Raw genomic sequence first — 14,418 nt, 5'->3', positions numbered from 1 at the left:
TGGAAGGAAGCAGAGATAAAGAGGAGAAAGGGAATCTCAGTTAGCTCTTTTTGGGAAAGCAGATTGATGTGCGTGCACCATGCATGAGGATCTTGTGGGGCTAAGGTTCATGGCCATGAAGTCTCAGGGCATGACCCTTTTATGAGGCTGACCCTTGGCCTTCATGGAGTCCCAGTGGAGGTGGAAGGAAACAGAGAAAAAGAGGAGGCATCTTGGTTAGCTCCTTTTGGGACAGCAGATTGATGTGTGTGCACTGTGCATGGGGGTCTTGTGGGGCTAAGGTTCCTTTTATGAGCTTCATACCCCATCCCACTGCATCCCATAACCCATCTGAACTGGATGTCTTCTCACCCTCCACCCTGGCTTGCTCAGGATGTCTGATTTTAAAGGGAAATCATCCCTGAGAGCACAAAGCAGGAGCCCTGAAAAAGTTATGACAGCGCCCAGGTGCATCACCTTTTGCAGGTGCATCCTCCCTGCTTGGGCTCTGTGTGAGCCTCTGAAAGTTTCCAGTGTGACGGAGAAACTTCACTGGTCACCAAGAAATTGGGGTGATATTAATGAAAGTGGGTAAATGTTGGAGTTCTGCACTTCTAGCTTGATGAGAAGTATTGAAGAACCGTGGGAAGGAGAGGAGACTTCCTACTAGCATTAGGATTTTGTTGCAGGTCTGTGTTTTAGGGGCAGTGTCCTACCTTCAGGGACTCCTCCATCTCTCTTGTGCATGTATATCCCATAGGTAAAATCAGGGCCTGGCAGGGAGTAGCAGTTTCTCATGGGCTTTCCAAGTTCTGGCTGCAGAAAAAGGAATAGAGAAGCACATAGAGCATTAATAGAGAAACATAGAGATCTTTTCTGATAAGATAAAGCCCCTGAAAACAGAAGTTTGTAATAGAACACAGCCACAAGTACCAGGAGTGTCCATTTGGCAAGAGCTTGAATCCCACTGCACAAGTGAGTGTCACAGTGCAAAAAGGAGCTAAAGCCTAAAGAATGCTGAATTTCACACAAGTTGGGTTTTGAGTTATAAAGAGACCTAGCCTTGCTGGAAATAGGGATCCTGACTCAAGAGATATGGACTTGGAGTCTTGTTTGGTTAATCTCTCCTTTGGTGGGGATGCCCAGCTGTGGTGTCTGCTGGGGAGACAGCAGCTAGTCTTAACTTTATACTGAGTTATTTCATTTCCAAGTTGTGCATCCTCCCAAAAAAACTGACATAAACTTCCCCAGGCACAATCACATGGCTGCTCCTGCCTGGGAATAATCAAGGCACAAGGCATGCTGCAGGAGAAGGGAGATGAAGGGAGAGCAGAGCCTGGGCTTTATAGCACAGAAAACAACTTCAGCTCAGTAACATAATTTCCATTTAGTTTTCAAATGAACTCTTCCCCATCTCATGTGTGTCCCAGCCTGGTGGTGTCTGTGGGATTAACTGACCTCCCCTCACCCTTTTGTCTCCCCCCTCCCATCTCCATGGTGAAGTCACTGCAGGATGTGTCTTGAAACCTCATTGCTGCTTGAAAGGGAGGGAAGGGGAGAGAGCCTGGCACAGGGAAAGCTGGAGCAGAGTCCCCAGGAGCCCTGAGGGCAGGATGTGGCTGCTTTGGGACAGGTTATTTTCCATGGGAAGGGTGTTAGGAGAGCTGGGGTGTTGTAGGTGTTGGCAGGTCTTGCTGGGAGAATGGAAGTGCTGAAATAGCACTCCGGTGCTTCTCGTGGCTGAGCACTGACACTGAGATGGCCATTGTCACACTGCAGAGGGAACACTCTGGGTCAGGAGCTGCTCAGTCAAACACAGCCCTTTCTGCAGAGACACAGAAGCAGCAAAGGAGCCACCTCCAGCTTGCCACCATGGCAGGTCAGGCTGTGCAGGCTGATAAGGGACCCAGCTCACTGCAGCTGCTTGTGTAGGAGCATCATCCACACCAAAATTTTCATTTAACTCCCAGTCAGCACATGCAGACCCTGGCCAGGGGCTCAGAGCAGCCGTGGCTCCCCTGTACACTGCCAGCATGGTGGCTGCTTTCCAATGTGCTTTTCTGCATCACCCTCAGCTCAGGCAGAACTCTCACTGAGCCAGTTTTGCCGGGAGAGTGAGGGTTCATAACCCCTGCCCAGAACAGACACCCTTCCAGAGGGCTCTGTATTGAGGTCTCTAAAATGTGCTTGTAATTCCTCCAACTTTTACACTTCACACTCTAAAGGAGGTGTGGCATTTCCACTGCTCCCAAGAGCACAAATTCCTCAGAAAATGAGTTTTAGGGACCTGCCCTGTGTGAAACTGCAGCTTTTTTGTTGCAAACAGTCCTTTATAAAAGCCATCGACCCAGGGATGTGATGCCAGCACTGCTGCATTTCCCCACCTGCCCCCTGTGAGCCTCGAGCACAGGGAGGGACTGTCCCCTGTCCAGCCCCAAGCTTGGGGGGACTGAGTGGGGTTTTAGTGCCACCAGGGCTGTGGTGGCAGTGACAAACCCTGTGTGCACTCTGTGTGTGCCAGGAGCTCGTGCAAAGCGCTGCCAGCCACGATGAAGGAGCTTTCATTGCTGATCTGCTCCTCCTGTATTTACAGCTATTTTTAGGTGGGTTGGCACTGGTGTGCAAGGAAATGGTGTAATGTTCCTCAGATGCTTGAGAAAAGGCGTTTTCCTGGGATCACCTTCTGGTAACGGATCAGGGAAGTGAGGTCAGAAATCTGCTGTGGTGGCAAAGGTGTGTGAGATGGGAGAAAAATCACTGAGAAACTGCGGGGCAGGAGAGAGGTTTGTAACCTGTGGCAAAGCTGCTTCCAGACCCTCGAGTGCAGAACTCTGAAATTACAGGATTTAAAGAGTCCCTTCTGCAGAGCACCTGAAGCTAACACAGTTGGGTGTTTACTCCATCACAAAATGAGTGCATGCTGTTTCCTTTTATGATCAGGTGGCATTTTACAGTCACTTTGCACTGAATAAATAAAGCTGAAGGTGCTGGATAATTAATTAAAAAAAAAAAAAAATCTGGTCCAATATGTTAAACATAGAGAGAATCTGTGCCTGAAGAAAAATCAACGAACTCAGAGGATTCTGGTTGCCTGCCAACATTTTTTACCTACAAAAGCAAAGACGGGGAAGGATGTAGCAGGAATGAATCCTGCTCGATGTAATCCACAATTACAGCCTTTCTCATTCATAAATTAGCAAAATGCTGTTTCCAGCTCCTGGGCTGGTTTCATTTGTTTTTCCTGAGGCATTATAGGTGTGCTCTGTCATAAAGCAGTGGGGAAACTGAGCCAAAGTTGATGCAGAAGGTATTTTTTTTTTCTTTCTCCCCCAGTTCCAGCACCGTTCCCTGTGTTCAGGTTTAGCCTGTCACAAAGCTGCTTGGCTGGAATACAGATCTGTCTGACAGCTGTGCCCATCAGCAGACAACTTCATTAAACCTCATTAAGATGTCATTTCTCTGCCTTATTTCCCACCTCTTGGCTCTAATTAAAACCGTCTCTCTCTGCATCCCAGGCGGTCCTAATTTTCTCTGGGTACCTTCTGCAAGTTTTCTCCCTTTACGACCTCGGTGAGGAAAATCCAGCATCCTAAATGCTGTTTATCCAGCCAGTTTGGAAAAGACTGCTCTAGACCTTATCCTGAAGCATTCCCAGAGCACCCAGCAGAGATCAGCACCTCTCAGGGCTACGAGAGATGAGCACTGAGGCTTTGTTTGCTCTCTCAAACTGTCCTTAAGGGCTTGGCTGGTGCATCCTTTCCCCTTGGACGTGGTGATTTCCCTGGTGGAAGTAGGTCTGGGCTGGGTTTGGAGGGTGCCCTGCTCCCACTGGTCATGGTGCAGTGCTGGGGGTGTTTGATCACTGGGGATACCTTGGTTGGCTGAAAAGTGAGTGCTGTTGGGTGTGCTGAGTTATCCTGAGCCTTTGCCAGGCGGTTTCTGATCTCTGAGCCCTGGGCTTGAGCCCTGGATTTGTATTTGAGTGTTGGAAAATGTTTGGAGGGAGAGGAAGGCTCTGAAATGGGACTGTTTCTAGAGATGGAGGCATTGCAAAGGTTTAAGGAAGTGCAGAATTTTTAAGAATTCTAGGCTGTGTTGCAAGACTTATTTGTGTTCTGTCCCCTGGTGTTCATGGCCCAGCAGCACACATTGCATCAATTTTCTAAAGATGACTGAGAAAGCTAGGAGACGTGTCCACACAGAGAGGTACAGAAAGAGACCAAGATGTGGATTTTTAATCCCTGCCTCCACAGCCTTTCCCTGGGAGGGGATGCTGGGCAAATCCCTAAATCCTCTGTGCTCCCACTCAGCCGGGGCTGCCCCATCCCCTCCTCTCTGTCTGTGCCCTGTGGACACCTGCAAACTCTGTGCTGGTGCATTTTCATCCTGCCAAGCCCTGCCTCCTTCCTACCTTCTGTTCCCCTTTTCATTACACCCCCTTGTACAGTAAAGCCTCCCGTCACGCTGCCATTACTATTATTATTGCAGATTTACTGCACTTGCAGAGTGAAGTGATTGCAGTGACAAGGCCCAGCATTTTTCCCTCCTTCCCCCCGCGACAGCTTGAAATCAAGCCCTTCATTTGCATTTACATGATCTTGCTGTGCAGCTTATGAGATCGGGAGATTTATTTGCTACTTAGCTTGATGTTTGATTACACTCTAAGAAGGCAGTGAGCTACAAAGTGCAGGGATACATCAGAACTGAGCTACTGAAAGCCTCTGGGGGACAGTAACTCAACATCAGGTTTAGGTAGATGAGAAAGGGAATGTTCAGTGTTTTGAGAAAGGCAAATTTGATGAGATTTTTTTTTTAAAGGTGGAAGGAAAAACTTACCTTTTATTTTGGTGAGAAAGTAAAACAAGAGTGTTGTTATAAAAACACACCTGAAAAATCTGGGTTTGTTAGTGCAGAAGAAATCCTAGCAGGGGCTGGTGGCTGCTGGGCTGCCTGGCACCAACTGCTTGTAACTTCCACTCCCAAGAAGATTATTAATAATAAGTTGGCAGTTGTCTTCGAAGCTTTTCATAAGCATTAAAGGTCAATGCCAAAGGAAGTTTGCTTGATGGACGACCATGAGATCTGTCCCTGATTTATTAAGCTTCAAAGCATGCCACTGAGCACTAATATTCTGTAATAAAGGGGAAACTGAGGCAGGGAATCAGTGTGCCCATGCAGGACAGCAAAGGGAACAGAGTTTGGATTGGGGAGAGAAGAGAGTGAGATCAAAGATCAAATCATTCTAGTGTCCTATAGCAGTGTAAGAATCTTTCCCCTTTCCAGAGAAAAGGGTTGGGCAAACTGCTGCCCTTGGAGTCAGAAATGGCAAAGCTCAAGGATCTTGCTGTGAGTTTAACTCCTTTCATTACAAGCACTCCACACTGCTAACCCGGAGTACATCTACAAGTGCAATCTCCACTAACCTGTGCTCCTGACTGACCTGCCCTAGGAGCTTCAGCCTGATTAGACACCAACCTTTGAGTGTCAGGTGTGGATCTGAATGATTTTCCCCTCTAGAAGCCGTGTTTTGTGTGAGGCCAGCAGCAGAGCTGTCCCCCTTGCTGGGTTAGAGGGCAATGAGAGAAGGCAGGCAGCCCTTCCAGCCCAGGTTCTCCCTGCACAGCCCCTGGCACCAGCCCCTTGCCATTTTCTTGCTCCCAAAAAGGAAGGAACACCAACAAGCAAGGGCCACACACAGAGCCTGACACGGAAACCCCAGTCCAGGAGGCACCCACTGTCTGATGCACTCCCTGCACATTCCAACTGTTTGCACTTAGCTTTTAGTCTTGAAAATTGCCATGAGATATGCTATTACAATTAATCATTAAAGACTTAAGAAAGAGTATACCCCATTACATAAAAGACTCCAGCGATGATCTTTATCCAACTTGTAAAATGGGCAGACTTGATGCGACTGAATAATTTCCCTCTCATCTGCACAAAATCATGAATGCAAGTCAGACTTTGAACCTGAAGTGAACACTGCGAGACCAGCTTATAATTACCAAAACTGAAAAAAAGAACAGCGTTTTCTAATGAATGACAAGCCACTAGGTGGAAATCTAATTTGGTCTAATTAAGCAGCCTTTGTGAGGATTTGTCTTTAGATGAAAAGAAGGAGCCAAAGAGATCTAAATGCAAATGAACTCTATCATTTTGGTTTTAAAGGGCCAGGCAGATATGAAAGTATTTGTGTACACAATACTTGCATTTGTCTTCATGGGTGTATTCACCTTCTAATTTTCCATTAAAAAGTCCTGTTTGCCCCAAAATTCTAGGACTCTGAATATTAGTCACTCTTTTTGGAGTTAGCAGGTAATGTGCTGTTGAAGGGACAATTTTAGCAGTATGGCATTGCAACTGTTAAAACTGGCTCTCTCTGTAACAAGACTGCCTTTCTGCTGTTTGAAAATGGCTTTATAAAAAAAAAAAGGGGGATTTTTTTGCTAAGGAGTCAGATCCCAGGTCTGCTACTGTCGATGTGTGGCACCGTATAACTCTCAGGTCTTTGGGGGCACCTGCTGGACCCTGAGCTCCTCCTCAGCTCCTCCGTGTCAGGATGAATTACTTCAGCCTTGATAAATCACCAACACCTTGCCCAGTTGTGCTATTTCTGCTGATTCTGCCGACAGTCTCCACGCTGGGAGCAGCCAGGCCAGGTACAGCCCCAAAGGCTGGGACTCACCGAGGTGTTTGACTATAATTGAGATGGAAATATTGAAAACGATCTTCTCCTGCTCTATTAAATCTGCTCCTGACTTTCAGATAAATTTGTGTCTGTGTAAGGTTTTTGTGCCAGCGCTGAAGGTCAAAGCAGCACATGTGTTTCTGTAGAGGGTGTCACAGCTTGTGAAGTTCACATCAGCCCTTGCCTGCTCTCAGTCCTGAGGAAGAAACGTGGGCTGCAGTCAGAAGACAAAGCCCTTGGCAGGAGGGATGGGTTATTCAGGCTAAATGAATGTGCAGGTTACAGCTGCTGCTGAGTGAGGTCTTACCTGTGCCTGGTTTTTCTTGAGCTACAACCATCACTCACCTCTAAGAGACACAATGGGCCTGGGATAGATTTGAGGACACGTAGGGACAATGGCAGGGGAGGTTTGGGACAGCATGGGGTGCTCCTGGAGCAGCTGGATGGAGAAGGACCTTTCTGAGTCCTTGTTCTCCCTACAGGCAACATCAGTGGGAAAATGGAGGCATGGATGGACAGATCAGTGTGGGAAAAACAGGAAAATAATTCTGTCTTTGATATGGCAGCAGATTTGGAAGCTCGGGGTGCAGAATAGCATGCAGAAGCTTGGCAAAACCCCCCAAATTTAACATTTTTTGCTGTTAACTTCTCAGAGAAAAGTGGGGCCAGAGAGGATCTGGAAGGGTGTAGAGGGGTTTTCATTTCCCAGAGAAGCACAGCCCTGGAGATACCTGCTGTGCTGCAAACCCTGAAGTCACGTTCTGCCAGGGAATGCTGTTGCTCAGTGACTGGCTTCAGTGAAGACACTGAGGTTTGGCTGAGAGAGGGGTATGGGCTACTTGGGAATGAGAGAACATTCTCTAATTATTAAAGAGAATGGACAATGGCTTTTTTTTTAAGTCCTTTTCAGCACTTATGACCTTTTCTTTGTTTTTCATCCTTAATAATATCTTTTCTTTGAACCTCCCCATCTGCTACTTCAAGAAAAATCCCTTTATGTTCTCAAGACCAGATGTTGGCCCAGATTATGTCCAGAGCAAGCCAGCTCAGTGAAGCTGCTGCTTACACCATGTCACTCCCTGCTGCTGCTCCAGCTCCACACAGGTCATTTTTATTTAACTCCCCTGCTTTTATATGGGTGCAATAGAACATACAAGCTAAGTGCTGCCAGTATAGCCTTCATATAAGTCACACTGACATTAAAGGAGTTGAATTCAAGTGAGAATTTGACTGTGGGTCTTTCAGAGCAGACTGGATATGACATTTCCTATATAGTAAAATAGTTCCCCAGCAGCACAGACCTCTGATTCTTAGGCCAAATTAAATCCCTGGCTGCAAATGAGATACTGGCTGCCTTGAGAGCTACCTGTTATTTCACAGCAGAATTTGTCTGAAGTCAATACACTTGTGGTACCTCCTAGAAGAAAATTCAAATATTCGAGATGAGGAGACAACTTGTTAAATTCAGGCGAACCTCTGGTTCAGGAATCTCTCAGCTTTCACTCAAGGAGAAACTCTAATCTCTGATCAAAGATGCAGGAACTTACCAACTTCAGTCACCTCATGTGCAGAATAATCTCCATTTTCATTAGAGAATAGATAAAGTTTTTGCTGTTAAAAAAGGATGCTGTTTCTTTAATGTAATAAAACCTCAGCAGGACAGAACGTCTTTACTAGACTATCCCTCACTATTCCCACAAGAAATCAAATATAATCCTATTTAAGAAGCTTTAAATAATTTTGAGCTTTCATATTGACTTATTAAAATGCAGCTTAAAAAATGCCTTCCTTGCAATCCCTTTACAAGGGTCAGGGATATAAAATTTGAAGAAATATGATTAGTAGATCAGTTGGAAAGATATGCAGCAGCTTCCAATTTTATTATTTAAAACTCCCTTTAGGAAGAAAAGGTGATTCTGTAAAAAAAGTGGCACCACCTCCCTGAAGGAATCCAGTGTTGGTGCTTCCAGTGCTGTCTCCTGCATTCAGAATTCAAGACTTCTGCCAGGTTTTTCTTAGACCTGAAGAGCCCTTGCAGCTGGGATAGAAGAGCTGCTTTCTGTGTACTCGTAGTCCAGAGAAATTGAGGCTTATCAGGCTCAGAATAAGCCAGGAGCACCTGTGGCCATTCCTGCCTGGCTCAGAAGACAAAGTGATAACAGAGATGCAAATATGCCCCAGAGGACAGAGCCACTTCAGGGCTCAGCTCAGGTACAGTTTGGCCCCCAGAGCCTTTCTTTTAGCACCTGCAGACTTGGAGAAGATGAAGAGCTGTAAACTTTCAGATGCTGGTTGGAGTGGGATCAGCCCCTTTTTCACTTTCTAAACACTACGTGTTGGAATAGAAAATTATGGGATGAAACAAGGCTCCTGCTGTGCTGACTTGAACTCTCTGCAGGGTGAACTGTGTAGCTGCAGACTCCACCTGAATCCTGAGGGGTCCAGGCAGAAATCTTCTTCCAGCACATTTCAGTCCAGTTGCCCATGTTCATTCCTGTTGAGTTCAGAGGAAGTGCAGATCCCCTGGGATCAGCAGGGTTGGAGGGATGTAAATGATGAGACAATTTGACCCTGCTCTTGAAGAATATTAAATACAGCAGACACTCAAATCGTGCTGTCAGTTGGGCACAACTCCCATTAAGCACCAGGGGCCTTGTGCTGATGCAAGAACCTGCCCAAATAATTTGCTCTGTCCTACAGCAAAATGTATTCAACCTGCTGAAATGTAACTGCAAAACCCAGGGAGCAAAATCACACCCTGCCCATTACACTTACAGCCAGCTGCTGTGAAATCCTAATGTGTCAGGCTTTCTCCAGGAAATAAGGGAACTAATAACTTTACTCCTGCCTAAGGCTGGACTTTGGTCAAGGCTGTCAAAGCTTCTATGATTTTCCAGTGTTTTTGAGAAAAAAAAAAAATCCATGATTTTGACATTTTGTGTGTGTGAGCAAGCAGGGAGCTGTGAGAGCTGAACTTGCCAGAGCTGCAGTGCTCAACCTTGGGTGCTCTGCACAACAAGCACCAAAGGGTCCTGAGCCCACTGGTGCCTGCTTTCAGCTCCTGAGGAGCCCAGTGCCAGTCAAACAGGGTTGACTCCTGCCCAGAGTTTTCTCCTGTGGCAGAAAAAGCAGAAGTGACACCAAAGGCAAGACTAGCAAGCACTGGAGAGGGCTTTAATCCTCCAAGGAGCTGCCATGAGGATTTTCCCTGCCCTGTCTTCATAATTTTCTACATTTAAGACAATAATTGTGAAAGTGGACTGAAATAGCAATGGGAAGTTGCTACCAATGCTTAAAAACTCTCATTGCCTATAGGTTGATCATATCAATGGTGCTAAAAACATGGCAGAAGTTATGTGGCTTATAAATTAATGCTTGTTTTCTTCACTCTCGATATATATACATATATATATTTCTAAAATTCCACATAATTCTACATCTGACTCCCTCATTGCTTTCCCCACCAAATTTTCTCAATACAATTCCAGCTCTGCTTTGTTCTGCTGTTTTTCTCTCCAGTCCCATTTTTTTTTTTTTAAAGGATAGAACATAAGGGGTTGGGTACTGCTCAGGTATGACATACATGAACAGCCCAATTGCTTTCAAACGTGCAACCTTCTGAGGCAACCAAGAGTTGGCTCAAAAAAGTCACTTCCTAATTGCATCATATTTGCTAAATCAGACATTTTACGTGCTGAAGAATTCTCCATGTTCCCATCGTGTTCAGCCATTACAAAAGGCTGCTGCTCTGCTGGAGTTCTGACCCATATTTTCCCTGCTGCAGTCCAAATTTGGTTGCTAAAAGGTAAAAAAGGGGGGGAAAAAAAAAATATCTGCCTCATCACATCTCTCCCAACCCCTGTTCAGCTGCTGTGGTATTTTCCTTCATTATGCCGCTGCCTCAGACTGTAAACCTCTCTAATTTCCTACATCGCAGCTATTTATTTAAATGCTAACTCGCATTATGAAGTGATAATCCACAAGCGCAGGAGATAATTTATGAAGCATTTAAATTAAGAGGAGCAGCTAATTGGGAGCATGTGTCTTATAAGCCTTGCTAACACCAGAAAACTACAAATTAGGGAGAAAATGGAAGATATTTTTATCTTGCTTTTTTCTTTTGTAATGCACTGAGGAAAAATATTACCATACATCACACAAACACTGCTGCTCACAGAAGTCTTGTGTTGTTGGCTTCGTAGTTACTGGAACACACAATGCTCTCATTATTACAAATTCCTCATTATAACACACAAAATCATCTTTGCTCTCAGAGAAGGTGGAACGAGGTGGGGTTTTCTCCAAATAAAGCGGAATAAATTTTCCAGGAAAGGTCCCCTTCTCAGCTGCATGCATTAATTTAAAAGAGCTAAGACTCCCTTGTTATATAGCAATGTTAAAGTGCATTTAATTTAGGACTGCATCACGCTGTAAGAGTTTTATAGGTTTTTGTTGAAGTGGGAATGAGCATAAATGGCTGTGAATCAGGGAAAAGCAAATGTGCTGTGTCCACAAGGCTCAGGGAAGGTGTTTTGGATGTTCTGCTCAGATTTTTGACACCAAAGTCACAAACTTTGTTTTCACTGCAGCTTTGTGGTGGTTTATTCATTAAAAAACTAATATTGACCTGAATCTGAACAGCAACGTGCCCCATGCTGTGCAATTCCAGCTGTATAATGGAGATTGTTTCACTAAATGCTGCTGGGATGGGTTGAAGGGAAAGGAGGACACCCAGGCCAAGACAACAGCACTGGGGAAGGTGATAATTGTCCCAAGGTCACAATCCTGCACCAGCTTCCCTGGGAGGCTGTTTCCCCAGCAAGGCTGGGTGTCCTCAGGGGGCAGCTGCTTTTCTCTGTAAGTGCAGTGCCCCTGTGGTGGGGTTTTTTTGGGTGTTGGTGCTTTGATCAGAGCAAACGTCTGGGATGTTCTCCCACAGGAGCCAGAGGGTTTCTCTGCACTCCCCAAAGAGCATCCCAGGCATCCAGAGGATTGCACAAACACAGCTCTGGGGGAGCTCATGGCATGTGGAGCCTGAGGCTGACAGTGAGGACCACCTTAACATGGATCCTCTGCCAGCCTTCAGCAGCCACTTCAGTTTTTGTACAGCTGAGCGAGATCTTTAGCTAGGATCCTCATTTACCCAGCAACCAATTCTTGTGGCTCCCTTGTGTGGCTGCTGGAGACAGATTTGCTGTTAGAGTGAAATATTGTGTGCACACCCTGCCTGGCAGGGTGCTTGGGAAGCACAGCGAGATCCTTGGACAGAGGATGCTCTGGCAGTGTGTGAGTCCAACATGAGTGCATATGTGTGCACTGCATGTCTAGAAAATACCTGCCTCTAATCTCTGCATTCTCGTTTTTGCTCTTACAAATCTCCCTTTCTGTGTATCCTGTCAGAAAACAGGCAGCAAACAGGCTCTGGCATGATTGGAGCTGCTCCTCGATTCGAGGGAAACCATAAATCTGAAACTTCAATCATATCTTTATGATCATTCAGCAAACAGAGATGGAGGATTTATTCAACATGGGATAGCAAAGGGGAAACTGCAGGGGGTTATTGCAGGAGATATTGGTTTAGCTAAGGCAGAAGTGCTCCCTCGGGCCTCTCTAGGGCCCAGCCAATGAACAATGGCACCAATGACAATAACAAGGCAATTATGGGGAAGAGGGTGAGGAGGGGGTAATGCTTTGTTAAAGATAGAGCTAAGATTCCAGCATGGTGTCTCTTTTGTGTGCTTTAGGAACTAAAGGATGGTGTGTCTGCCTGGGGTGGTCTTATTAGGAGCTGGTGATCCTAAAAACACAGCGAGTGCTTCAAAGTGCCTGTAGCTTGTAGTGACTGTGCTGCTCTTAGGAATTTATGATGATTTCCTCCCTAATTAAATAGGGCTGGCAATGGGTTCCCCTAATCCATGCTGCACTCCAGGGCAGGAGATAAGTACATAAACCTCTGCTGATGAAGGTTTGTCTCTCTGGCTGGTGATGACGTTGGGTTTTCTGCATTTAGAACTAACTCTTACTCCTCGGAGGAGACTCGGGGGATGTGTCCTTGCTGGGAAGATGCTCAGACCTTCATCCAGCTGGCCACAGTGTTGTGCCACAAACACTAAAACAGCCCTGCCACCAACCTGGCCTGGAAAGGCTGTTTTGAGATCACCCTGTGACCTGGTGCCCAGCCTTGCACTGCTCCCAGCTTCATATTCAAGATGATATTTTTAATAACAATAGCCAACTTCCAAAATCCTGACTGGGGAGAGAAGCTCAGTCCTTGGGTTTTAAATACAAAAAAAACTTCTGAACAACAAAAACAGCATCTGAATTTGCTCTCATAGGATCAAAGTGGGGAAGCACTGGAGGGGTGGCCGTGGGCTCAGCCTTGTCCTGGGAGTACAAAATGGGAACACAAAAGCCTTGGCACAAAGGGGTGGGAATGCTCCTGGGCGAGCTGGATCCTGCCACTGCTGCCAATGGATGGGGCCCGCATGAAATTAGCATGGCATCTTGATGATGGTGATCTAGATGAAATGGCATCTTTTCAGGGTGCAAGACACACAAACATCTCTTTTTCTGAAAAGAAAAGTGCCATGGTGCAAAAGCAGGAGCCCAGCGATCCATCCCCACCTGTCCTACCTCCCCTCCCTTTCTTTTTAGCAATTTTTCCCTCTCTTCCTTTCCCTCGTGAGCCCCTGGGCGGTTTGTTTTTGCCTGCAGAAGGAAGCTTGAAATATAGTGGAGGGGTGCAGGCAGCGCTCCCTGTGGCCCTGCCCCTGATGGCAGGAATGCAGCCATAAAATAACCCAGCGCCATCCGTAACCTGTCGCCAAAGCCCCTCTCCGAGGTGAGAGTTTTCCTCCCTGCCGTGGCTGTTAGCTGCAATGTATTTCTCCCTGCACTAAGCACCGTCTTTCCCAGGGCTGCATTACAATGATTTATAAACCCCATTTCTGGGGAAAACTAATAGATCAAAGTGAGGAGAAGGAAAAAGGAGACGTGAGCAGCTGGAAGAAGATATTGAAGCATGAAACAAAAACAGGAATGAAAAAGTAGTTTGTGGCACTAGTGAGTTGTTCTGTGCTGCACTTCTGTTATTGAAAAATAATAGGGGGAATCTGTATTTTAATCCATTTTTTTAAAGAGATGTTCAAGTAATGTGAAAAGCTCTACCTAGAGCCAGCTTGCTTTTGTGTGCTTGTGCATCTCTTACAGAACCAAACACTTATTTTGCTGTTTAGCCTTTCCCTGTCTATTCTCATGTCTTATTTAGACTTTCCACGATTTTAAGCAACATCTAGATTTTCTAACAGGGTAACAGAAAGCATTGCATGGAGGACCGGTACTCCTCTGGACCTGAGCCTAGGATGTGCTTGTTCCTGAGCTAAGACTTGTTCAGTTTTTACAAAGGAAGCATGGACTGAGGTCAGGGTGGCCAGGACTGAGGTCTGCCTTTGTTTCCTGTCCTGCACAGTGGAGGTGATGGAGGAGATTCATCACGGAACTCTCAGCATCAGTCAAGTTAAACCTGACTGAACTGAGCCAGGAGCACAGACCAGTGCTGATCTCAGTTCCACAATGATGAATGCATTAGTGTTTGTAAGAGCTTTAGTGACACACAGCTAATTGGGCTGTTGTGTGTGTTCTGCTTGTCTGGTTCAGCACCAGACATCCCTGACTTCAAACGTAGGCAGGGGAGGAGAATTATGATGAAAATAACCATAATCCTTGTGGAGTGCTTCATGTATTCACAGGGC

General features: G+C 46.0%; 1 protein-coding gene across 3 annotated transcripts in view; it reads right to left on the bottom strand.

Annotated features, from left to right (window-relative positions):
- Nucleotides 1-14,418, bottom strand: part of CFAP77 (cilia and flagella associated protein 77) — a 57,986-nt gene that overhangs the window by 24,315 nt on the left and 19,253 nt on the right. For all 3 annotated transcript variants that reach the window (XM_064393563.1, XM_064393564.1, XM_064393565.1), the window contains exon 2: nt 696-795. In XM_064393563.1, the coding sequence (XP_064249633.1) occupies nt 696-795 (100 nt within the window). The remainder of the gene's footprint in view (nt 1-695; nt 796-14,418) is intronic.

Source organism: Passer domesticus, chromosome 18 (assembly GCF_036417665.1).
Source record: "Passer domesticus isolate bPasDom1 chromosome 18, bPasDom1.hap1, whole genome shotgun sequence".
Taxonomy (NCBI): Eukaryota; Metazoa; Chordata; class Aves; order Passeriformes; family Passeridae; genus Passer; species Passer domesticus.
This window is presented reverse-complemented; position numbering and strand designations above follow the sequence as displayed.